At 37.2% G+C, this 27453-nt stretch overlaps 1 protein-coding gene and 1 non-coding gene across 2 annotated transcripts in view; both read right to left on the minus strand.

Annotated features, from left to right (window-relative positions):
• The window catches only part of LOC6052228 (glutamate decarboxylase), a 46351-nt gene that overhangs the window by 4368 nt on the left and 14530 nt on the right, over window positions 1–27453 (minus strand). The window contains exons 2-5 of the mRNA XM_001868491.2: window positions 27066–27305; window positions 13998–14566; window positions 13401–13468; window positions 3576–3654 (exon numbers count right to left, since the gene is read on the minus strand). Of these exons, the coding sequence (XP_001868526.2) occupies window positions 3576–3654; window positions 13401–13468; window positions 13998–14566; window positions 27066–27305 (956 nt within the window). The remainder of the gene's footprint in view (window positions 1–3575; window positions 3655–13400; window positions 13469–13997; window positions 14567–27065; window positions 27306–27453) is intronic.
• On the minus strand, window positions 27363–27435 carry Trnaa-agc. Its single transcript has one exon. It is a non-coding gene; the product is annotated as a tRNA-Ala (tRNA).

The following is a 27453-nucleotide window of genomic DNA, read 5'->3' on the forward strand; positions in this document are numbered from 1 at the left end:
TGACCATTTCTAAAAATATTGTTTTGGAAAGTTCAACAAAATTTGCTTTAAATTTGTCTAAGAGACGTTGAAGATTGGAACTCGGGTTGCTGAGATACAGCCGCTCTAAGAAAAAGAAACAGGTAAATTGAAGTTTTCTAGGTCTCACCTAAACTACACACCATTTTCTAATGTCTTTTTGAAAAAAATATTTAAAAAAAAACTAAATCAAGACTAGCATTTTAAATGGGCGTAATATTCAATGTTTCACGAATGTTTCATGTTTTAACATTGAAAATCGGACCATAAATTGCTGAGATATCGAAATTAGAAAATGGTGGGTTGTTTAGGTGAGACCTAGAAAACTTCAATTTACCTGTTTCTTTTTCTCAAATCGGCTGTATCTCAGCAACCCGAGGTCCAATCTTCAATGTATCTTAGACAAATTTATTGTAAATTTTTTTGAACTTACAAAAAAAAAATTTTGGAATTGGTCACTCATGGTCACTAATTTTAAAAATCGAAAAACTACAAATATTTCGCTAAAATCAAACTTTCCGTGGCTATGTCTTGAAAACAGAGCCCTTTATCAAAAAATCTGTAAAGTACTTTTCGATTGCAAATTCGATTTTACATAAAAAAAATGACGTCAAATTTGTTTTTGCATGAAATTTCGATTTTTTCTGAAAATCACTATTTTTCCAAAAAATCATAACTCGGTGGCAGATTTTTTGACCATGTTTCTCTATGGCTCAAAAGTTGCTGATTTTTGTCCCCTAAAACAAAATCTCGAATATCAAAAAAATACGTATTTTGGGAAATTGAGTTTTTGTGAAAAAAAAGTTGATTGAAAAATCTGAAAAAAAATTTCCGTGTCACTATTTTTTTTTTCTAAATAGTCCTCCACAATACCTACAACTTTGCCGAAGACATCAAATTGATCACAAAATTCACTCAAAGGTTACAGCTGTTTGAATATTTACGTACCATTTTTGTATGGACAGCAGCGAAAATTGTACAGTATGTAAAAAAAGTATTTACACCCCTTGGGCACCATGCACATTTTGTGATGAAACATGTAAACAATTTAATGTTGACATAAACCTAGTACTACGTTTTGTTCAGAAACTCATGCCGAACATTTTGCTGCAAAAAGCTCATGAAAAGATGTTTTCTATAAAAAGTTATATAACAAATACTATTACAAAAATAAAAAAGGTGCAAAAAAAGTTTGTACACCTTTCGAAAAATTAACATAAATAAAGTTATTTGTTGACAAATCACCATAAATCCAGACTCCCAACTCCAAATAGGCATCCTTGACTAATTAAAAAAATAATTTGGATTGAATATAAAGTTTACTAATTACTTAGTATAAAAGTTTATATAACTCTGGAAATTCTAAATAAAACTTATCTAAACTTAATTTTGAACACTTTCAATTTAACTAAATGTCAATATATTACCATAGAATTGCTAAATAAACATTCTGGAGTGGGTATAACACCGTTTTGGGGGTCTTTGTATCGCTAGAATAGATTTTTCGTTGGAATTTCGTACCAACCCGGAATTACGTCGTCGGAAAATCCGCCGGCATTCGAACCGGTCCACAATTAACAAGTCAACCTATGTGGCATCGGAAAGGGCATAAAATTTCCGATCTTTTGATACCCAGACATCTAGGTTTTCTATAAAACCCACGTTTTTAAATACCTAGGCAAAAACGTTGTTATGGTTTCGTTAGAGCAATCTGCCAAAAATGTATGGAATTTCGTAATTTTTGTTCTCGTGGATCAAACTTACTTTTTGCCCAGGTATTTAAAAACGTGGGTTTTATAGAAAACCTAGATGTATGGGTATCAAAAGATCGGAAATTTTATGCCCTTTCCGATGCCACATAGGTTAACTTGTGAATTGTGGACCGGTTCGGATGCCGGCGGATTTTTCGACGACGTAATTCCGGGTTGGTACGAAATTCCAACGAAAAATCTATTCTAGCGATACAAAGACCCCCAAAACGGTGTTATACCCACTCCAGAATGTTTATTTAGCAATTCTATGGTAATATATTGACATTTAGTTAAATTGAAAGTTTGCAAAATTAAGTTTAGATAAGTTTTATTTATTATTAATTTCCAGAGTTATATAAACTTTTATACTAAGTAATTAGTAAACTTTATATTCAATCCAAATTATTTTTTTAATCAGTCAAGGATGCCTATTTGGAGTTGGGAGACTGGATTTATGGTGATTTGTCAACAAATAACTTTATTTATGTTAATTTTTCGAAAGGTGTACAAACTTTTGCACCTTTTTATTTTTGTAATAGTATTTGTTATATAACTTTTTATAGAAAACATCTTTTCATGAGCTTTTTGCAGCAAAATGTTCGGCATGAGTTTTTGAACAAAACGTAGTACTAGGTTTATGTCAACATTAAATTGTTTACATGTTTCATCACAAAATGTGCATAGTGCCCAAGGGGTGTAAATACTTTTTTTTTACATACTGTATGAAGACTTGTATGGGTGAACCAATAACACAAAATAACTTCTTTGGAAACACTTTTTGTTTGGCTGACCATTCTGTGCATTGTCCCGAAGTTTGGTTAAAGTTGGTCGCTGGAGTCCCGAGTTATAATTACAAATGTTTACGGTAGTCTAACTTGTACGTGCGTCAACCTGAAATCCCTTTGCCCTTTGTCGCACTTACATCAATTTTCAGGGAGTGACAAGATAGCACGACAAGATTGAAACTACTTTTATACGAAAAGTGACAAAAATTTTCGGAGCTCTTTTGGTTTTCATTGAATATCTCAGGATTGAAATCGAATTTTGGGGATCTGTGAAGGTCAAAAGATGAGGCAATGTGAGCTGCACAAAATGGCGTTCTTAACTCAAAATGCACGTACGACAAGCTAGCACGACGACTGTTGGAAAATATTCAAAAAATGAACTGAAACCCTCTCAATTTCACCCCGGTTTTCGGTACGATCAAGTCATACCTACCAAAGGCAGAAATTTGTATGCCCCAACCTAACTCCTGATGACGATACTTGAAACTGAATAAGATCTTTGCAAATTTAAATTCAAGTTTTTGTTTCAATTTTTGTGTTTTAATAAATTTCGTCAAAATCAGAAGGGATTTTTTTTTGATTGAAATTAAATTTTTCATTGAAAAAAACTTGTAAAATTGGTTGGGCGATACTTTGTGCCTAATTTTTATGTTTTTAAACTAATAGTATCGTAAAATGCTTTGCCCATTATTACAGTGATGTTTTAATGTCACAAATTTGTAAAATATCAATGAATTTCTAAAAGTATTTTTTCTAAAAGTTTTACTTCTTTTTTTCAAATATTTGTCATTTGAAAACTTACATGTAAAGCCTTAATTTTAGATTTTAGAACATTCTTTTACATATATTTATAACAAAACCAGTTTAAATGCTCACCGTCATTACGTTTTTTCTTCAGTAAAAAAATAATTATTGAACTGATATTTCAGATCCCTCTTCCGGGACGATGTTTTAATACTATTGAATATAACCGTCACCTGTGCATTTTGAAAAACAAAAATTATACGAAATCAATACTTACGTCCTCCTTGAAGTGAATCGTCGAACACTGCAGCAGAGCACCCATCAACTTATGTGGGTTCCATGTGACCGAATCCGCCCTGGAAACAAACGTAAAAAAATCACGTCAGTATTTTTGCCCAAATTTCCGCACTCTCTCTCTCTCTCTCTTCAGCATCACATGATCAATCAGGGCAACAGTTGTAAACGTTCGTCCGTCCTTCCGGCCGGGTCTCCGGGTGTAACACGTTGCCGAGTAATATTTTATGCTCAAAAACAGAAGGGTTTCCCTCCCTGCCTCGCGCTGCACGTGGCCACGTGGCGCCAGCTTGCGTCTGTCTCCCCTCGCCCTATTTTGAACGCGCGTCCGCTTTGATTGTTTGATGTGGCAGCAAATTTTCCCGCATTTCGATACCCGGAGGAGTGTTTAAGAATTAATTTTGTACACACATATTTTATTATTTCACCCCTCTGCGTTATTTGTAGCACTTGTCGTCGTCGTCGTCGTCTCGTGTCTCGTCAGCCAAGGACGAACCCTGTTTGCTGACGGGATGTGGCAGACAGGAAGGATCCCTTTTGTCTAGGGCGTCCAATTTTCCCGGGTTTTGAATTTCCCGGGAAACGGGAAAAATATTTTTGGACTCCCGGGAATTCCCGGGATCCCGGGAAATTTTTGAATCAGTAATAAAATCTACGTTTCATTACATTTGTTATGTATTGAAGCTTAAAATCATAGAATTAGCTTAATAATATCAACTGGTGATAATCCTCACATCAAACAAAGACGACAGTTTTAAAATAGCCTAAAAGATTTTTTTTTGTGTTTGTGGTGTTAAGGATTTTAAATCCACTAATATTTTTAATTCCAGTATGATTTTTTTTATTTGCGAATCAAATTAAATAATTCTTTTTTTTAAGTTTTTTTTTTGAAAAGGTCTAATAAGCTTTTGTCTTCCATATGTTTATAGGACCTTTTCAAAAAAAAAACTCTGAAATTATTTTATATTTTTATTTCTTCTATATATATTTTTATATGACATGACTAAAACAACGTAGAAAAAATTTATATGTCTAAAAAACAAAAAACGAAAATAAATAAAATGATATTAGTCAATGTAAAATTTCAGATAAGTATTGAATTCATTGTTTTATATAAAACATATTTTACAAATTATCTTCAAGTTACTACCGCCAACCGAGGTAAAATCAGAATTACAGTCTAAATATGAAATTTTAGAGCAATACATTAGGAAGTACAAATTGTTTTTTTCTGTTCCTGTTTTAACCGAAGTCATCTAAAACGTCATGCAATTATTGTTTGCTTTAATAGCTGTCTTTATTCGTTACATCTGTATTTATTTGCCCTAGATGCCGGTGTTTGATTATAAATAATTTGATATGATATTGTTTTTCTGACAAATTTAAAATCGAAAATATAGGTACGTAAATATATCCAGTCTTTAAAAAAAATAAAATAAAAGAGAAATTTTTTTAAAGCACTAGGCATTTTGCGAACCTGTTAATTAAAATTATACTATTTTTTCCTAAAAAGCCAATTTGATGCTGAGATTTGCTGAATACAAATTTTAATTAATTTTATTGATTACTGAGTATTCAACTGTTCTACTATTTTCACAACCAAATCTGAATTTCCAGACCAAAATATGATATTTTTTTCAATTTTGGGAATTCCCGGGACAAATTATAGAAAATCCCGGGATTCGGGAATTCCCGGTTTCGGTAAAATCCCGGGATTTTTGTCCCGGGAATTCCCGGGATGGACGCACTACTTTTGTCGACGGGGACATGATGTTTCTCTCCGGCCGGAGTAAAGTGAGAAAAAGATGAGCATTGCGGTGGCGAATCCGCTTATCTCTGTTTGCTCAGTGACACTGAATAAAAATTAATTTAAATATTTGACTTTAAAGGGAGCGCAACTGCAATTTTGGTAGAGCAGATAGCCCATGTTTCGGATGGAAATGGAGTTAAGGATAGAGCTCTGTTTTTGCAAAGTAGAGTTGCTGGTTTGGATTATATGTAGATTAAAAAAAAAACACTTCTTAGCGTATTCTTCCGTTCCATTTCATTGTCATAGAAATAAATAATAAAAATGCACCATATTTGAAAACTTCTGACAACCGTTATATTTTTGGGAATTTGGTTAAAAGACTCAAGGCGGTTTCAAAAACACAAAAAAAAACATTTTTTTAGGCTAGGGGTGTTCAAAGTTTTGAATGGCGGGCCAAATTTGAGCTTGAGGGCAAAATGCGAAAAAAAATTGAAAATAAATTTCGATCTCTTAAACTGAAAAAACATCGGTTGATTTTTTTAAATTCAGGTATTTTTAGAACATTGTCGTCATTTAAAAATTAGAAAACAAAAAAAATGTTTTGAACAATAATTTCCAATTAAATGGTTAAATTTTATTGAAACCGGAAAATGAAAAAAGAAATAACACCACAAATATTATTCGTCCGCATTTAAAAAATTTCACAATTTCAATGAAATTTATGTCTAAATCATATGTTAGGTACTCGGATATAACCCAAAAATTATGAGTTCCAATCACGAGGTGGGAGATTCCTAAGTGCAAAATAAGTTAGTAATAAATACCTATAATAGATAATAAAAAATCATACGTAATGATTTTTGATTCATTCGATTCGCAAAAAAATTCTCTGATCGGGCTCAATTTTTTTCTGGGGGTTCCTTGGTCCGAAAAATGGCAATTTTCGTTGATTTTCGCTAAAACCACTTTTTTTTTGAAAATCATATCTCATCCGATTTTAGCTGTGTTACACGCAAAAGAAAGGTGATTAGTTTGGCTATTTGCGAAAAATAGTAAAAAGTTTCAAAAATCTAGCTTAACATTTGAAAAAAAAAAGTTTGTATATTTCATCGAATAAAAAAAAAATCAGGTTTCGGTATAAACCAGGGTTGCGAATGAGCGAGCGAGCCAGAATCCGTGCTCGCTCATTCATGAGCATGAGGACTTAACAGGTAGCTCGTGCTCGCTCATGCTCAACGCATGCGCTCGCGCTCAATGAGCGCTCATCAGCAAATCAGGTAGATTTTTAGTATTAATTATGAATCTGGCACAGGCCAATTGGATTGCCACTTTTGAAGATAATTTCATCGTGAAAAAGGGACATGAACTCATCAAAGTTGCAAGTTGATCGCGGTGGATTGCGGGGGATACTTTTCTACCCAAGTTTTTTGTGTGATCAATGTGGTAATTGTAAGTTTATGAAACTTTATTGTTGTCAGCCTATATTTTTTTCAGAGTTTGATAATTTAGAAAACTAGTTTGGATTAATTTCCCGATCAATGAAAAATGGCTGACACGCAATTAAAGTGTCTTAATTTGCTAAGAATCCCAGACATTCTTTTTAGCTTATTTCACTTTAAAATTTAGAGTAAACTGTCAAGGAACGGAATTTTTAGGTCTTAAGTAAGCTGTAAATAGGATGGTTATCGATTTTTTTATATTAAAACATGTTTTACTTGTGAGCACGCTCATTTCTCATTTATTTATTTGGATCGACTCCAGCATATAAATAAGATAGTTGATGTGAAAATTATCTTAGACACAGATTTGACATTTATTATGCACAATTATTTACAAATAATTGACTAAACAAGATGAGGTGCCCAGGAATTAAAACATGACTAAACGTATTACCAAGAAAACATATTTGTATTCCTTAAAAGATACTTTTCAGCTTTATTAAATAGTTCACTTTCACGTGTCACTCTATTATCAACTTTTTTTCATTAATCGAATTATTTCTACACAGTAAAAAAGTGTACATTTGGAAGTTGTAATTTTGTTAGATTGAATATTACCTCTTGAATGTTATAATTTTACCTCGATTTAGACTGAAAAAGTTACATTACACCAGAAAAGTGGCAAAATCACACATTTTCAGAAGTAAAATTACGCATTTTTCTAACATAAAAGACGTACTTCCCAGATGTAATATTTCTATGGTTTTTTTACTGTGTACAGATCTTAATGTAACACCTTAACCCCTTAACTCTGACTCCAAAACAAGTTTCAAAACAAAAAAATATGACAAATAACTTCATCCAATATTATTAAGATTAGCCTATTCAAGCCTCCATAAAAAAACAACCTCGAAGCTCTGCTGAAAAAGTTATTATCGTTTACCCGTTACAGGTAAAATACCGCTCATTTTGCTCAATGAGCAAAAATGAGCGCGAGCGCGAGCCATGAGCATTTTCGCTCATAAAATAAATGAGCAAACACGAGCACGAGCAAACGTGAGCTAGCTCGCGTCGCGCTCCTCCTCACGAATGAGCGAAAAATGCTCGCTCATGAGCGGATGAGCGCTCAAAATCGCAACACTGGTATAAACATTTGCATGAAGAAAGTGTTTTATAATGCATTATACACCTGTTCAGTTGTTTTGCAATAATTAATTTCCTAGATTTATATAGGGGAAAAACGAAACTATTGGCACTACGCCCCCCGGGGCATGGCCTTCCTCTAACGTGGGATTTCTGCTCCAGCGCCTCTGACGAGACAGGAGAAACCGGGACCGACGTTTTACTTCACCATTCGATAGAAGCTCAGTGGATAAGGCGGGAATCGAACCCGCGTCTCATAGCATCATCGGGATCGGCAGCCGAAGCCGCTACCCCTGCGCCACGAGACCCACATATATAGGGGAACAGCATCTAATTCCAGCGTGCCTCTAATGTTGGCAGGTCAGAATTTTGACATTCAATTAAAGCTAATCAAAAGCGTTTTCAACTGAAATTGAGTGATAAATAGCTCAATAAGAAGTGAGCATGCAAGTTTCTATCAAAAGTTTTGCAAAATTAGTTGTTTAAATAGTGAAAATCAGCAAATTGGATGGAGTTAGGAGCGAGTGCTTAACCTGCCAAACATACGAGAATTTCCCCTACATATACAGCAATTCCATTTGAAAAGAGCCTAAACCGAAAAAATAAGTTTTGTATTTGCAACGGCCTTAAACTACTGCAAAAAAAATATTCGGCGAAAAATAAAAGAAAATCCTCAATACTAAGATATTTTGAAAACTAAAGATGGCAAAACAACAGGGCAGATGTAAAATGCATTTGAATATACTCAAACCCCCATGGTTTTCCATCAACTGTTGTCAAACGAACGGGGTCACTTTTTACACCCCCTTTTACACGGAGTTCACACACACCACCAAACGTTTGTTTTGATAGAGTGCGTGAGCGCCGTGTAAAAAGTCACAGTTTGTCACTTTTTAGTTTGACATTGAACAACCAACGGGGTACAAACAAAAAATTAGGAGCGAATGACCCATAGGGTCCCCCAATAAAATCAACAACAACAACAAACAAAAAAAAGTATCAAACGAAAAAGAGACCAACCACCGGGGCTTAAGTGTACACTTTTTTCATTCAAATGTAAATACCATGGCTTGTGGATAAGTGCAGTGTTTCTGGAGACGCGCAGTCCTGTTTTTTCGCGATAATTTTCGTCTCTTTTGTGTGAGTGGATGATTGGGTTTGTGTGCAAAGTGAAAAAAAACAATTCAGGATTGTGAGATGGAGTTTTGAGTTGCGCTGTTGCTATAAAACAAGATCGATCTTCGAATTTATTTATATTAATCGGTGAGTTATTGTGTGCTTAAAGCCCTTTCTTCGTCATCGCTGGTTGGAAGACAATTTGACGGTTGAGTTCGTTAGGTTTATCGCGTAAAAAAATATTTTGATTCATCAAGAACGTTGAGTGGTGCGCGAGTCTTTTTTGTGTTGAAAAGACCTTCCCATAGCTCCGTAGCTCGGAGGGCTCGACGTCGGTTGTTTGTGTGTTAAGCCCTCTCCATAGCATCGTAGCTCGAGAGGCAACGAAAATCAATACCTCATATAGCTAACAGAAAGAAGATCGGAAGGCATTTGATGGTTGAGTTCGTAGTGTCTTTTCCTTAACAAATTTATGAATTAAATGGTTATATAATTAAAAAACAGACTACACTATCATTGCAGCATTGCGTTTAACACCTCATTCTATAAATAAACATTATTTGGTTCTATCTTTCCACAGCCGGCTGTCTAATATTAAACCGTTTCATTTAAAATTTAACAGCAGCTAAACGGGAAATGTCTCATCCGCAGCATCCGATTGTTTGCCTTGAGAATAATGTATAAAACATTTCAACAAACACTATGATTGGGTCATCATCTTTTATGATGAATCCTGACCAAGCACCCTATCTTACTAACCATTTTTCAGGTTCTTGGCGCTTGTGGGGTGTAAGCACAGAGTAAATCAGCTGCCCTAGTAGCAACCTGCGCTAACTAACATTCCCGTCCCTTAAAATCGAGATCTACAAACTGACATGGCGGGCGCCGTTGGTGGCCAATGACTGTTACCTATTCGCAACTGATCTAGTTTTAGCAATCATGGTGTTTTATCTTTTCGGCGCATTCATACATGCTGTTGATAAGGGAAACACCACTAGATCGTCGGAGCCTATGATCAGTAGTGCTGAAAGGATATTACGGTTCTGTTCAGCAACGGAGGGGCAACCATGGGTGGTCTCTCATGCTCATGCTCAAATGTTAATACCATGGCCTGTGATTTCAATGTTTATATTGAAAATGAGTGCCTTTTTTATAATACCATGCATTTGGTGTTTCTTTCAACAGTTTTACAAAATAAGTTGATTAAATAGTGAAAATTAGCAAATTGGATGGAGTTAGGAACGAGTGCTTAACCTGCCAAACATACGAGAATTTGCCATAGTTGAAACAATATGAAGCTACAAAATAAATATAAAGTAAGCAAGTGTTGTTAGGCAGGGGACCGCATTCCATCATGCGCAGGTGTTATCATTCACCGGAGAGGATTATAAAGCCAATCCGGTACCTAATAGAGTGCCTTCCCTTTCCACTGCTGCTGCTGCTCGAAACATCCTCCCCTTTTTTCCCTAATAAAACTGAGCAATTCTAATGCATTTGCCGTGTACCGTCTGCTGTGTAAAGCATGCGTAATACGCAAATGAACAAATTTTTGCTTCAGAGGGTGGTATAAACAAGCCTGGAAAGGGATTACCGGATGCTGGTGCACATCTGGTGGACGTTCGTTAGTTTTGTTTTTATTTTTTAAACTAAATCCAGCTTAAATTAATGTGTTGTTGAGTTTAAAAATGTCCAGCACCTGGAACCGCACTTTCAATTAAAAACATTCATTAACAATGTGAACCCCGCATCAATTAACTCTCCATGGGGAGCAATAAAGCAAAGCTTGCAGTATAAAAACAAGAAACAATTTCCCAAATTGATTGTGGCTTGCCGAAAGCCCACGGATTATCGGTTGAAATTCAAATTCATCCTCACGCGGCTAAAATTTAAACAATTCAGCCACACTCCACCTCGAGTCTGTTGATTGCATCCAAAATGGAAATGCTTTTAACCTAATAGCTTTGCGGTGGAGGTTTTTCGCCCAAAAATGAAAATTAGAGTGAGTTGACAAATTTGTGGTTGGCACACTTTGTGACGCGGGCACTGATTGTCTGGGTGGCATTTGATTAATTATGCGTTTGAAAGTGTCAAATGTGCTTTGATATTCCAGTTTTTATTTCAAAGTTTGAATTAAGGCCGATGCAAATATTTAAAAAAGTCGATGTAAATATTTAAAAAAACTTTTAAAAATATTTGTAACAGCCTAAACAAAAAAGTAATAATTGCAACTTATGATTTTCATAGATTTTTTCAATTTAAATTAAATAAAAATAAAGCAAAGGTTGTGAATTAAGGATTTTTCATCATGCACCGTTTTCAAGTTAAATCCATTTTTAGGTGATTTTTTTGAAACTAGTCGAAGTTTTTAATTTTTTTAAATTAGTGCACATGTTTGCACACTTTTGGAAAAAATATTTTTGAAAAGCTGAGAAAATTCTCTATATTTTGCACTTTTGAACTTTGTTGATACGACCATTAGTTGCTGAGATATTGCCATGCAAAGGTTTAAAAACAGGAAAATTGATGTTTTCTAAGTCTCACCCAATCAACACACCATTTTCTGATGTCAATATCTCAGCAACTAATGGTCTGATTTTCAATGTTAAAATAAAAAAAACATTCGTGAAATTTTCCGATCTTTTCAATTTTTTTAAACAAAGACTAACATTTAAAAAGGGCCAAACATTCAATATTACGCCCTTTTAAAATGTTAGTGATGGTATAAAAATTTTGAAAATATTTTTTTCAAAATGATCGGAAAATTTCACAAATGTTTCATAGTTTAACATTGAAAATCGGACCATTAGATGCTGAGATATCGACATTAGAAAATGGTGTGTTGTTAGGGTGGGACTTAGAAAACATAAATTTTCCTGTTTTTCAACCTTTGCATGGTAATATCTCAGCAACGAAGGGTCGTATCAACAACGTTTAAAAATGCAAAATATAGAGAATTCTCTCAGCCTTTCAAAAATATTTTTTTCAAAGGTGGGCAAACATGTGCACTAACTTAAAAAAAAAAAAATGAAAACTGCGACTATTTTTAAAAAAGTCACTTAAAATTGGATTTAACTTGAAAACGGTGCACTTTATCAAAATTTCACTAAAGTACTTTTTGATTGCAAATTTAATTTTACAACGAAAAATGAAAAGGAAAAATTTTTGCGACCAATATTTCGATTTTTTGAAAAAATCAGTATTGATTCAAAAATTTATAACTCGCTCAAAGATTTTTTGCACAACCTGGAAATTTCTGAAAAGTTGGCATTTGAAAATATCAATCAAATATATCATATCAAAAATTAAAAAAAATAAAAATAGTGTTTTTTGCAAATCAAGTTTTAGTGACAAAAAGTTAAATAAAAATCACCAAAAATTTTTTTACCGTGTATCACTTTTTTCCAGTGTAGTCCATATCCATTCCTACAACTTTGCCCAAGACACCAAATCGATCAAAAAATTCCTTCAAAAGATAAATCCCCACCCCCAATGTCACCCCTGATGACGGTACAAATTCAATACATACCTTCAATATTTTTTAAGTTGCTCAGATGACTTTTTTTGCAGGTATGAAACTTTTTAGCACTAAAATACTGTTAATTATGGCGATGAAAAGAAGGCCGTTTCTGGAGTTTTTTTTAAAGGCCTAATATACCAAATTTTCGGTTTTTACTTTTTGGGTGTTTTTGAAACCGCCTTGAGTCAGGGGTATTAAAAAAACATACAAAAAAACAAAAACTGAATATTTGGTTTATTGGACCTTTTTTTTTTTTTTTTTTTAAAAACTCCAGATTTCGTCATTCAAAAATAACAGGAAATTTAAGTAGTTTTAATAGGAATTACAAAAAAATCATTATTGCAAATGATAACATTATCTTACACACCAAAGTTCCTTCATAATATCTCCTTTGGTACCATCTGGAGTGCTATCCTTTTCCATCCCGCTGAAATATTGTTTCCTAATCACACCGCACTTCCGAGCTACTTCATCAACAGGAAAAGCTTTAAGGCTCAGCAGTATGCCATGCAGGATTCAATGTCAGTGTTTGACGAATTGAAACATCGGCCGACTTTGTTTTCCCCCATTTTCCCTGTCGGAGACGGACGGGACCGAGGGGGGTTTGACAATGGATGAATGATTAAAGTTTTAACCCGGCTGTGCCACCCGGAAGGTTAAAAGAACAGCTGGAGCGACCGTGCTCTGTCATAGGGAAGGCCCGTGTGATTGTTTCGGCCCAGCCAGGCGTGCTCCCGGAGATTTTAAATCTCAGTCAGAGAAGAAAAAAAAATCAATTTCGGCGTTACTTGCTTCAAGAGTATAATTACGCGGGCTGGATATGTGCATTTGGGTGAAACTTACCGTTCAACGCCGGAGAATCTTGGATGGCGGTATTTCTTCGACAACAATAAGCCACCACCCCACGCAGCCTGTGAAAAAAAAAGAAGATTAAAGAGGGAGGGAATCAATCAAACGTTTGGATGAAACTGGATGCATGCAGTCGTATTCAAGAAGTAGGTTGGTTGGTATTGGACAGGGAAATTTGTTTTTCGCAAGGGTCGATTATCGGAAAACTGTGTTCTAAGTCGTAGTTTTGGAACTGAACATGAGTCCGGTGAAAATATATATTTTGTTGTCAACCCTAACCTTAACTTGTCTAATCAAAATCCTCCTTTTCTAAACGGCCAGACCAACTGCGTAAAGTTAATCGCGAATATGATTCGTTGAATTGGTTTGAGTTTAAGTTGTTTTTGAGTTTAAGTTTGAGCACGAATGTTCAAACAACAATACTGTTCAGAATTCACAGGAATAAACGTGGGATCCCCCGTTCACGTTGCTGTTCGTCAGAGCAATAAATCGTTAGGAGCACCAAAGAAGCATCATTCTAGGTTCGTTATGAACGCAATCAGTCTTGAATATCACTCTATGATTGAGGAGGAAGTGTAATTTTAAACTTACATCGATGTGGAACCAGCAGTTGTACTTTTCGCAGATGTCGGCAATGGCATTGAGGGGATCAAACGAACCCAGCACCGTAGTTCCGGCGGTAGCATTCACGAAGAAGGGAATCTGTCCACGGGCCTTCCGCTCCAGAATCAGTCGTTCCAGCTCGCTGGGGATAATTTTGCCGTGCTCGTCCGAGGGTACCATCACGCAGTTCTCCGTTCCGAGGCCACACACGGCGGCACACGACTTGATCGAGTAGTGACACTGGTCAGAAGTGAACATCACCAGCTCACCGGGTAAGGCACGGGCTCCATGCTCTTTGTATCCCGGGAACATCTTGTGCCGGGCAGCCAGGAAGGCGTACAGGTTCGAAATAGAGCCGCCGGGGGCCAGGATGGAGTCACCGGTCTCCCAGCCGATGATTTTCCTCATTTTGGTCAGAACCACCGTCTCCATCAGGATAAACACCGGTGCAATCTCGTACGTGAACATGTTGGTGTTGGCGGTGGCCGTGAGCCACTCTCCAGCCATGGACACCACGTCCAGCCCGCAGGACAGCTGATTGAAGAAGTGGGGATGACCTGGAATGTAGACAAAACAGGTTCGTTAGGGGTGAATCGATCCATCATAATAACCACGTGGCTGCATCGGGATTTCCCAAGCACTGCCACCGAGATAACTGAACCATCTAATCTTGATCATTAATTATTTGAGAAAATCCTCTCGTTTAGTCCTATTCCGTACATTTTACAGAAACAGTCTGTCATGCCTAGCGAATTGAATCCCAGTCTCGTTTGGTTGCAAATTTGGGGGGATCGAGAGGGATTTACCCGACGGCTCTCTCTTCAGCTCTGGCAGACAATGAGTCCAATCATTTATTGAGTGAAATGTAGCGTATCAATCCGACGAGGCTCCCCAGCGCTTGATTCACTTCACGAACTGTGGCGGCATCGCCCAAGATTATTTAGCCCACAACTTTAATTCTCTGTGTCCACCACATTATGCAAATCCAATCAACGCAAACCATATGCCTTCAATCCCAGAAATCGCTAATAAATTCACTCCTCCCGCTTAAGCCGTTGTTTATACAGTAGATTAGGGCGACACTCTACGGCCGAGTGCTTCAACCCTACTGCGATACCTTGCTGATTGCGTTCAAGTGTACGGCGGAAGATGTCAGCAAACATCCCCTATTCTGCAAAACTTTTCCCCGATAAAAGAGAATAGATTTTTCCACCCTCATGTTGACATAACGCACCCACCCCAGCTATATATTTCTTGGTCGAAACCGTCATTCATCATCGTTTGAAAGGATTCGGTGGCGAAAGTATGAGCAAATTTTTCATTCAATTACAAACACTTTGGGATTTGAGGGAGATGCGGCGCTGCCTTCAGTAGCTCACAACAGGATGTGGTTGATGTTTTGCTATCAGGTCAATACCAAAGTATTGAAAAGCCAAAATCTGGTTTGATTACATTCCATTGAAATGGAAATTCGACCAAACACACGTGCTTGCTCTCGGGGGATATACATAATATTATTACACGAACACCAAAGATTGGAGAAGTTGGGAAAGCTTTGCGGAATAATGTTGTGTTGTTCCTTAAGATGAAAAATTTGGACGCCTGAAATAGATATAACAAGCTCTATTCATAAACTTAACAAAAAAACAATATATTGAAACAATTACAGTTCATACTCAATTACCCGAAGGTCCCGGAAAAAATTGCTTCGGATAATCGAATCATGAAAAATTTTTTGTTGTTGTCTTATTTTTGATTGTCGAGGTTAAGTACGACCCCAAAACTACTCTAAAGTAATTAAAAAATAAATAAATCCCAGATGGCGGCCAAAACGGCGGTGAAGAAATATTGGAAAATGCATTTAGTAGTTTTTAAGGCAATAAACTTTTCAATTTTGACCAAAAATGAGGTCTCAAAGTTCGAATATGATGTCAAAAATAAGATACAAAAAAAATCGCAAAAAATTGTTCTTGATTCGATAATTGGCACTTTGATTTTTTTCAAAAATAGTGAACAGAGTTCATTCTTTCATTCAAACAGTTCATCCCATTGAGTGGTTTATATGGACATCGCTTAGTCACCGGACCATGGTGGCCGACTACATTATCGACTTCATTTTGCTGGGAGTGATAGGAAGCCGTCTATTTTTAGACGATGACTCAGCGCTTTTCCACTTTTGTACTTAAAAAAACCAGATGACAGCACGATGTAACGCCACGGTCCTATTCCTACCGTTTGTCCCTTCCATACCAATCGTTACTGAAAACACTCTCTCTTTGCTCTCCCTATCACTCCAATCGGGTAGTGCAGCGAATGGTTCAGAGAGACCGATTTTCGTTAGCTGACTGAAAATAATTTGCGATATGCTTTGCTTTGATCATTTAAGAAATTGCTTACAATCAATGATATCAATAACATTTTGCAATTTTGTTGTTTACACAAGGACTTTTTTGGCAGCAATTTCCATCATGCCAAATTCTAATTGACGGTAAACTGTGGTAGTGCAGGCCAAATGAGCACCGCGCTAGTATTTTTCTGGCTCTCTCCTCTCTGAGCATATTCGTGTATTTGGAACGGTTTCCAGATTGGCCAATGTTCAAAAAATCATAGCAAATCGATAATTGAACTTAATGATTCGTTTTTACCTTCATTTGAAAGCTTTTCTTGAGATCTTTCGAATGCTGTATCGAACATCTGCAAATTTTAACTTTTATATGAAGGTTTTGAAGAATTACTTTGACCCTTGAAATCCACAAATTCGGAACACTTTTTTCTCACGAATGTAAACAAACTTTGGATCTTTCCAGGAGTACATATTTATTACCAAATAATGACTTCACACACTGAAACCAATGAAACTCAAGCTTAGTGATGTTTTATACATGGTTTGATAACTTTTGTTGTGAAAATGTCAGTTAAATTCAGGTGTTCCACAATTGTGGGAGGCACAATAACATCCCACAATTATGAAACAGGCCATTTGGAGGCAGTGGTGTTCCGAATATGTGGGATGACTGTATGACTCGGACTTTACGAACGGAGTAGGAAAAAAATCATGAAGTAGGGGAAATATACACTTACTAATCAAACACATATCTTCGTCTTATGGAGAGTTTGATGCTCGATTAAAGCTCCAAAAATACTATTTGGGCTATAAACTTACCAGCAACAGCACCGCCTCGAGTAAGCACGCAAATTCATGCCATTTACTGGCCAAAAATATCAAATTTAATGCACTTTTGATCATAATTTCTATTTTGCGAGACAATTTCTCATCATTTTGGTGGCACACACATCCACACGCAAAAGTCGCCATCAATATCTTTTCACTTGCGCTAACGATTTCAAAGCGCTTAAGATATAAAATTGCTTCCAACTACCGGCAACATGTTCTTTTGCACATTAGTTAGTCACTCACTTGAAAAATAATCCCGAAAAATGTAAATAATTAGCAAGCACCATCAAAATCAAACGCGCTAAGTCTTTTGACGTTTCAATTTTGACTACCCATTCCAATCGAAGGCTGAAGAAAACCGAGCGAGGAGCGAAGTCAAACAAAGAACAAAGGGTAGCCACCAACACCACCAACATGCTGGTGCAGCGCCTGTTGGAGTGAGCCAGTGCTACCAGGAAACTTTCGCTATAAAAGCTATTTTTCGCGAGTGTTCGCTTAAAATTTCATCAATTTTGACAGCACTAGGCAGACCCAAAAGAACGCTGGAAGTTAAAAAGAACTAAGCTGAAAATAGAAAAATGGGCGTGGTCCAATGCACTCGACTGATTAGAATGAATTTTTGAAATATTTTTTTAAATGCTTGTAAAAGGAATAGCATAACTTTTGATAAAAGTGAAAATAAACAGAAATGTTCACAGAAAGTTGCTCTACTCGTTGGTGTACTTGGTTTTAGTGAATTTCAAGGAACAATTCAGATTATCCAGCATCATTCAAACACGACCGCTTATTAGGCTTAAAATGAGAATATTTCCCCAATTTGTTTCGCTGAGTGAAGCGATTGAGCAAGCCGCTGGTCGCCAGCCTGTCGTGTTCGCTCGCGGCGAATGTTTGCGCGCTCCAGTCGGAAAAGATTCGTTCGGTGATGAGTGAGAGATTTCTGATCTTTGAACTAAAAATCATAACCCTTGCCGACATTTTTTTCTGTAGGGCAAGGGTCCTGATTTTCGGTTCATTGAACGGAAACCACTCACTCATCGCCTATCCATTCGTCGCCTATTCCAACCCGCTAGTATTCATGAGCGAATGAAACTCGCAAGCAGCTAGCGAGTGGCCCGAACTGTTCACTCAGCGAACAAATACATCGTGAAAATATTTGTCTACTCCGTCGCTCGACGACACTCACACACTACCATGCTCAGCGAAAAGCCACTCTCACAAAATGCCAGCGCGGCAGTCTTTTTGTCTCCACGCCCTCAGTTTGCCATCAATTTGATTTTTTCTTGGTGGAAATTTCTTTTAATGGTGTCTATAATGTTATGAAATCAAAATAAATGCACAATTTAATTGATTACATTGATTTTAGGCAACCCAAATCAATGAGCATAACGCAGCGAATCAGAGAAAAAATGTGTTCAGTTCAGAGTGATCAGCGACGTTCGGCCTGCCTGAGCTGTTCGGAGACTGAGCCGATCAGAGAGAGAAGGAGAGTAGAAGAGAGAGTGTCCGGGAGCGAATGGTTTGAAAGTGACAAACGGTAGGAATTCATCAGGGCAGTATCGCGTCGCCTGTTATTTGTACTCGCGAATGGAGTGGTTGATTTTGAGCAATCAGGACCCTTGCTGTAGGGTAACTTTTTGGGAAATGAACCGATAATTTCGGGATTTATCCTCTCCGTTTATTCACAGTACACTAAACCCCCGGTGGTTGGTCTCTTTTTCGGTAGACACTTTTTTTTAGTTTGTACCCCGTTGGTTGGTCAAACTAAAAAGTGACGAACTGTCACTTTTTACACGGCGCTCACGCATACTATCAAAACAAACGTTTGGTAGTGTGGGTGAACTCCGTGTAAAAGGAATGTCAAAATAAAACGTGACCCCGTTCGTTTGACAACAGTTGGTGTCAAACCATCGGGGTTTGAGTGTACCAAAGTTTGAACCTAAACTCTTCATCACATATTCTAAAAAAATTATACTTTTCAATATTGGTTTTAATTAACGGTGAATTTACTAAACACCTGAATATTTGACAACAAATTCCATTAAAAGTCTGTTTTTTTTGGAATTGCAAAAAATATTCAATGCAGCTTGTAGCAAAACTTGATTTTTATCAGTACTCGTCGTATTTATTCATTTCGGTAAACCTCTTTAGACGACTCGTGCTAAAAAAACTTAGTCTTGCAACTTGTTGCATAAACCACTATTAAAGTTGGCTTGATTCATAATTTTTTTTTAAAATAGGGTAACAAATAAAATAGTAGTTTATGCAACAAGTTGCAAAAAGAGGATTTTTTCAACACGAGTCGTACATTTATCCAACGAGGTTCACCGAGTTGGATAAATACGAAGAGTGCTGAAAAAATCAAGTTTTGCAACGAGTTCCATACAACATTTTTTGCAATTCCGAAAAACACCCATTGAGTGGGAATTTAAGTCAAATTTTCATGTCAATAAATTGTTTAAATCAAAAAAATGTTGAAAAGTGTTTCTTTTTGAAACAAGTGCTGAAAAGTTTAATTTTTCAGCACCCATTTCAGTGCTGAAAAGTAGAACTTTTCAGCATTTATTTTGAAATGTGTTGCTATTCGATTCTGTTATTTTTGGTACAGAAAGTAGGCTATTTCGTCATCCAAGAATGACAGGAAAAGTAAGTAGTTTCACGACGGAATTGCAAAAATTACTTTTTGTGGTTTTCCATTTCATTAGGATAAATTCCAGCTGGCCACACGTGATAACAATAACACACAATCAATCATTTCATCACAACAAACAAAAACACAAATTTGAATAGCGCGTCTTTCACCGTAAGCCATCTCCTTCATCGAAGGGCTCTCAACATCATCCTGGCGGGAGCCATTGTCGTCGTCGTCGTCGCGTGCCAAAGTCGCTCCCAGGGGCGTCACGGAATAATAGAATTAGCGGTAATAAAATGCAGCCCTCGGGCCTTTAGAGATAGATGGGACAAGGGGGAAAAGGTGAGGAATTTCTGTTGAAATTTAATCCTAATTCATAATACATTAGCATCTCTCTCTTGCTGGCCTGGCACTGACGTTGCTGCTCTCGGTACGCATCGCTGAATTCCGCAGGATTTTAACCTGCTCCTGGCAGCACTTCGCCACGGTTCCCAGACTTTGCCAGCAAGGGATTTCGAGGAGGGACACCAGAATAACAGCGCTTGATTACATTCAAGGGGAAGGAAATGTTGGTTTTTCCTTCTATTTATTGCCACTTATTGATCTAATCTCGGTCACGTGTCCCGCCTGACTTGTGATGTGGTCCTGCCTGCAGCACAGCATCCCTTCGACGAGGGGGTGTGGGTGGCGGATTGAAAACAATTTCCAGTCGAGATTTTCTTTGGCACCCATTTTTTGCAGACAGGATGTGACTTTTATGGGCAGATAAGGGCCAAGTTTAGAGAGGAGTGTCGAATTTCGCTTGCGGGCGAATTTTGGGGGTATGATTTTGATGTATTTATCTTCGCATTATGATAGTGATGATGACTCGGTGACGGGGGAGAACTTGGATGTGGAGGAAGATAAGGGTTCTCATTTCCGATACTATTTTTTGGTTCACTGAACAAGAGAACATGCTTTGATGTGTATCTTTGCATCATTTTTTAGGCAGCACCTAAAACGAGAAAAGTTTGTCTGCTCGCAAAAAAAACGAGTTTGGATAATATTCAGCAATAATTAATATCCCATACCGTAAAACGGGGTGACTTTGATAGGTTAGCGATTTTTCCGCAAAATGAAGAGTACAATTAAAATACGTAAGGAATGGTTCAGAAACATACTGACCGTGGTAGAGAAGTGTTCAAAGTACCTCATGAAGAACTTTTCATAAATTTTTAAAAAGTTTATAAAGTTAGTTAACTATAGTTAAGAAAATGTGGATAAAAGTCATTATTTTAAACTTCTCAAAGTGTCATGATTTTCTAAATGAACATGATTTTTAATCGGAAAACGGATTGCATTTTCGGATTCTTTGGACAATTTTCCACTAGGAGAAGGTTAAATAAGTTTGTAAATAATAAATAATATGTGTTTTTGAAACACAATTAAAAAAAACTCCAAATTTATAGGCAAATTCAGTTGAACAAATTTCATGTAAAATGTGAAAACTTGTGATTCGTGCTTCGAATTCAGTTTAAAATGCAATATAAATCGATAATTTTATAAACAAAACTATGTTTAACAAATTTCAGGCAAAATTCCGACTTTTTAACCATTTTACCTAAAATTTATATGTATTTTGTTAAAAAGCTTATAAACTTAGTTAAACTTAGTTATAAACGAAAATGCCATCTAGAACAAGCTGAGTGCCGTTAAAAAGAGCTCATAGTGCCGATGCATGTCTGAATATAAACATTGATTTGTTTCTTACAAACTATATCAGCTACTTTAGTGATGGTACATTTAACGTACAAATAAAGTTTGAACATCTTAAATATGATTTTAACAAGAAAAACTATGACTATCAAAGTCACCCCGGAATTAAAACCAAGAATTTTTAACGTAACTATTTTTCTAAATACTATTGAAAAAACTTTTTTTCCAAAATAGTGCATGGACTTTGTGTAGCCTACCCCAGTACATGTTTTAAAAATAATTATCTTGAGAAAAACCTTACCTGTTGGAAAATATTCTAAAAACAAATTGAAATCCTATCAAAGTCACCCCGGTTTACGGTACATGATTTCCCTTCAGTTTGATATTCTATCATATTGGTTCTAGTTCATTTAAAAAAAATCATCTTTCTTGTCATCTGTTTGCCATCTAAAATCAGCCATGGTCACTTGAAGTTTCACAGCAAAACATCATTTTTCTTTAAGGATTGAATTAACTATTCAATCATTTTTTGACAGATTATTTCACTTTGGTTGGTTTGGTTTGTTGGATTTGGTTGAAATAATGTTAACTTGAGGAATTTTACCTAAATACATATTACCAAAAAATACTCAGTTTCGAGCAACATTAAAAGGGTTCAACATAGGACATCGTAGAAACTAACTTTTACAAAAGTGGACTTACAAAAATGAAGAATACTGAGTATTTAAGCACTATTTTAAAGAAACATTTAACAAAAGCTTACCTATATCAACAATCTTGATTCATGAGTAAAAATACTGTTTTTTTATGTTACTCAAGTCGTAAGAATTTATGCTGAATCATTATTATAGATTATTAAACTTGAATAAAACATCATAATTTATGTTTTGGGGAAAAATGTGTTTAAAAATAAGCTATATTTTAATAATGTTTAAAAAATCTTTTAATTTCACAATGAAAAGTGATCAAAAGCCACAATTGATTCATCCTATCCTTTGACTTTCGCATCAAAACATCAAATATCGTAAAAAATGATATAAAAATAGTAGTTTTCTTGAAGTGGACCCGGGTCCATTATAAAAAAAGGGATTCATTACAGGCAAACGAAAACATTTTTTTTAAAATGGCTACTTTATTGTTGGAAAAAGACAGAGCCAATACAGTCCAAACTCGATTTTCCGAGGCATCTATTATCCGAAGTTCGAATCAAGAACCGATCAAGAACAAAATTTATTTTTCGTATTTTTTTTTTATTTTTAAGATCAAATTCGAGTTCTGCGACTCCATTTTGGTAAAATTCGTGTGATTGATTGCCTGTCAGCATGCCAAATGCATTTTCTCAATATTTCATCACCGCCATCCTGGATTTAAAAACTCTTTATCACTTTAGATTCGAATATCCGAAGATTCAATCGAACTTAGAGCACCGACACAGCAGTTTTAAGAGCACTTGAAGGCTTCAAATAATTACATCGATGTTTTATATTTGTAGTTCTGCGTCTAACCTTTCAGAAACGAGGTTAAAACCGCAAAATATGGAAGTAAATAACCAACAAAGTGACCTTGAAAATAATGTTTATAAGCTGAACTCAATTTTGAACTGTCAAAGTGGAACCAATTAACTGTTCGCCAAAAGTAGAGAGTATTGGTTTCGATCATTAAACTTTGTTTTTTTTTTTTGCAATAGTGAAAAATCTGTGGCTTTTGAGGACCTGGAGTTGAAGTCAAGAAATCTTAAGAAAGTTGAAGGCGTTTTGTCATTATTTATAATTATGAATGGAAGTTGTTTATGAAGTCGATGTGGTTGTATCCATCCAGAAGCTGTCTTTATTGTTCGATTCCGTTTGAAAACCTCACACAAAAAAATATTTCCGAATGTTACATCATTTATGATGTAACACTTTTGCTCGTCATTAAACATTTAAATTTAAATGCAATTTGATGTAAATTTGCAACAAATTATACGTAAAAACAGGGTTTTACGTGTGATTCAACCGTTTACGTCGAATCTCAAGTTTACATCAACTGAGTTTAAATGTGATTCATTTTTTCCGTGTCGAGTAAATTCACATATTTTTTTCTGTGCTGGTTTAGTGAAAATCTTCTCTGTTTGGTGGATCAATTTTTTTCAATTTGGTTTTATTGGTGAATAATCAAGATACAATGAGTTATTTTGAAGTGCATAACAGAGTTTTGGAGTTCCTTACAGCTGTGTGTTGCATCATAATCCATTTAGGAACAATTATTTCTTTAACTAAGGCACTAGCAAGAGTAAGAAAAAACTATAAAAAAAACTTACAGAAATTGCAAAGGAAAAGGGATAGAGGAAGAGTAAGCTTATATCTAGATCACAGTTCCCCAAGGGCCAGGAATTGTTCTGCCTTGTTCCGGCAGCTCCGAAACCGCGTCATCATCTCCCCCGCGAGAGCAAAGAACTCCGGCAGGGTGAAGAGATCTTCTCCGGTGACTTCTTGCTGGGCCGTACTGCCGCTACCGGCAGCGACCACGCTGGCGAACGAACGCCCCCAACCAGGAGGGAACGCTGAGTTTTCCGCTGGAACCGTACGCTGTCCAGCTGCAGGAACGGCTGCGCTCGTACTTCGCTGAGGAGGGTGGGACGCTTTCTTCTTCCTCTTTTCCTGCTCCAGGAGGTAAGCCTTGCGCGCGACGCATCCGCGGTAATTGCCGGTATGGTTGCCGTCACAGTTCGCGCACTTTACGCGCGGCTTAGTTTGTTCTGCATTTCCCCCCAAGTCCGTCTTTCGTGGCAGTGCGCACGCCTCCGAGAGGTGTGACTCACCGCACTTCACGCAGCGGGGCCGGAGGTTGCAGTTCCGTGAGCCGTGGCCGAATTTCTGGCAACGGTGGCATTGCGCTACGTCCGTCGGGTTCTTGGTGTAAAACCGCCAGTTTACCCAAAAACCGTCCAACGTTTTAGTCCGCCTCAGGTCTTGGATCTTGACGGTGCCGCGGTCGAAGTACAACAGGTACAGTGTGTGTGTACCTGTTACCGTTGTCTTGCGCGAGAGCACTTTAATCTCCCGCGGTTTTATTCCGGCGTCCGAAAGGTGACCCTTCAGGTCGGAGATCGGACGGTCTTGATAACCCTGCAAGACGACCTTAACAGGGGCTTCTCGGGGTTGAATGTGTAGAAGTTGAAGTTGCTACGCTTCAATTCTTCAAACACCAGGTCGAAATTCTTTTGGTCAGTGTGATCACTTGCACTCCCGACTTACCGATTTTCAGACAATATCCGAGGCCTTCCAGCAACTCGTCAACATCGTCCGCTAACGTGTCCAAAACAAAAATTGGAGGTGGTCTACGTTCCGCTGGAGAGTTGTTCTTTTTGACGTCGGCACTTTTTCCGTGCACGACCATCATCGTCGTCGTCGTCGTCGGTAGTGCTGCTACCGTCAGAGTTGTTATTTTCTTCGTCGTCGCTCAGCATCTGGAACTCGTTCCTGATGGGGATGTTGGCGGATGTTGATGTGCCACTGGTCGTGGCACCGGAAGTACCGGAACGGGTTCGCACTGGTGATCTTGGGACATATCCAGGATGTAGTAACTTTTGTCGATGCCTTCAGCGCTGACGCCCCTGCGCTATGGCGGCCGACACGGCGTTGGTTTGTTTACCTTTTTGCACACGGCCGGTAGACGAACTTCGCGGGTTTTTCGAGGCCGCACTCGAACTGCCACGGCCACGGCCGGCCTTTGGCATGCTGGAGAAGCAAACTCGCGGGTAACCACAATCAATTACGGCGAAAAAATCGAAAAAACGATGGAGCACTGAGCACTAGCTGCATGCTCTCGTGCGTACACGGAGGGAGCTGTTTGGTGGATCAGCTTTGCTAGAATTAGCGATGTTTTTTCGTTGGACCAGGAAGTGCTGCAGGATTCCAAAATCAGCCAGGGAATTTATCTGCGACCTCGCAGAATGACACTCTCGCCGCAGTTCTTCGTCACCCGAAAAAAGAAAAATCTCTTCTAACCGATCGAAACGCAACAAATTTCCAGCAAAAAATGTCAAAAACTAGACAAAATAAAACACATACTACTGATTATAAAACAGCTCATTTACCAGTAAGCACAAAGTCATGATTGTGTTTGAACAGCCTCCTACTTTCTAGACATGAACAAAGTGGGATCATTCGAAAATCACGTTACGCATTCTATCTATTCATCACCTAGTTTATACATACCAAAGGTTTAGTTTCTTTATGCTCTTTGTGAAAACTTCCAAACAAATTGTTGATTTCCTTGAGTGTATATCAATAATTTAAAAATTAACATTCAAATTTTGCACTTTTTATAAAAGTTTTGATATAAAGATTATTGCTAAAATAATGACATATTAGGCTAAAAAAAACAAATGGGTTATGGACCCAAATTTTCGAACCATTTGTTGCTGAAAGTCATCTTTCAAACTTTTATTTTTTTATAAAAGTGTTGATGTAAAGTCCACATTTCATGGCCAAAGTAATGTCCTCGACAATTTTTCCGATAGTTCTAGCAAAATTAAGCAAAACAAAATAATAACAAATTGGGATTTGGAAAATTGGTAAAAAATTTCCCATAGTTAATGTTAAATTCAAAAATTAGAAATAATTGTTTATTTTAAGTTAGAATAACACATGAATAACGCGATCAATGATTGAATGATTTCCCATGTGCGATAACTTGAGTTGTGATTGTCTTACTTTTTGGCATTCTCTCATAAGATCTGATAAATAACAATTTTTACACTAAGTTACCGATGGTCCGATGGATTACCGATAGTCATGATTTTCTGATAACAAAATCAGATATTTTAACAGGACTAGTTATTGAAATGACCACCGTTTTTTATTCCCACCATTGCTGGAGCAATACAAGTCAACCTGGATGTCCCTAATAGTCCATTAATTAGGGTACAAATTTGTAACTGATGTTCCTGCTGGGATGATGTATGAGATAAATGTTTCAGAAAAATGACAACTGCTTGAAGTCATTCCCTAATAAATGGGGATACTTAAGGACATGACTGAAACACCTTCTCAAGTAGACTTAAGAGCCCATCCACCCTTCTTACGTCCCAAGTGCACGTAGAAAACGAGACAAACCAGACTGTTTACCCCCAGCATTGTACAAATGTTTGCAATTTCAGAATCAGACGGCGGCAAAAAGGCCCTTTTCGCCATCCGGTTCCACCGTATGCTACATCAACCTTGGATGGGGGCCTGGGCAAAAAGTGAGAGCTGATCCGGATATACGTCTGTTGTGCTATTTCCATTGTAATCCGTCGTTTTTCGTACACTGCTGTGTTGTGGGAGCACGTGGACGAGGAAAAATACGTTTTGTTCGCGCTGCTGACGTCAAACGCGAGGGGTTGTTGGATTGATCCACCATCCCATCCCATCCGGATGTTATTTTCGAGGGGTTTGTCTATGCTGGAAGAGGATTTTCTCGCCTGGTTTGTTTGACCCTTCAAAATTCACTGACATCATCATTCTGCAATTAATTGTGCTGCCTTTTTTGCAATTTTCTTTTCTTTTTTAAGCAAAAACAAATTGAAACTTACCCGTCTTCACCTGATACTTGAGCGTCAGGGCGCAGTCTTTCACGAGTTGCTGCAGGGTAACGGCATCATCCGGGACGTCCAAGCTCAGCAGCTTCTTCATGTCCTCCGGGTGGTGGAAGTCGAGAATCTTTTCCTTCCGATCGTTCTGAACGTTCACGTAGTCGATGAGCAGCTCCATGATCTTCTGCAGGAACTCGCGCGTTTCGGCCGAGTCCGACGATTGGATCATCGGGATAATGTCTGGAAAATTCGAGAATGAAAGAAATGTTTAGGTTTAAACTCGACAAAAAAAAAAGTTGGAGATGCCGGGTATCGATCCCGGTGCCTCTCACATGCTAAGCGAGCGCTCTACCATTTGAGCTACACCCCCTGATAAATGAACATTATT

The sequence above is a fragment of the Culex quinquefasciatus genome, chromosome 3, assembly GCF_015732765.1.
Source record: "Culex quinquefasciatus strain JHB chromosome 3, VPISU_Cqui_1.0_pri_paternal, whole genome shotgun sequence".
NCBI classification, from domain to species: Eukaryota; Metazoa; Arthropoda; class Insecta; order Diptera; family Culicidae; genus Culex; species Culex quinquefasciatus.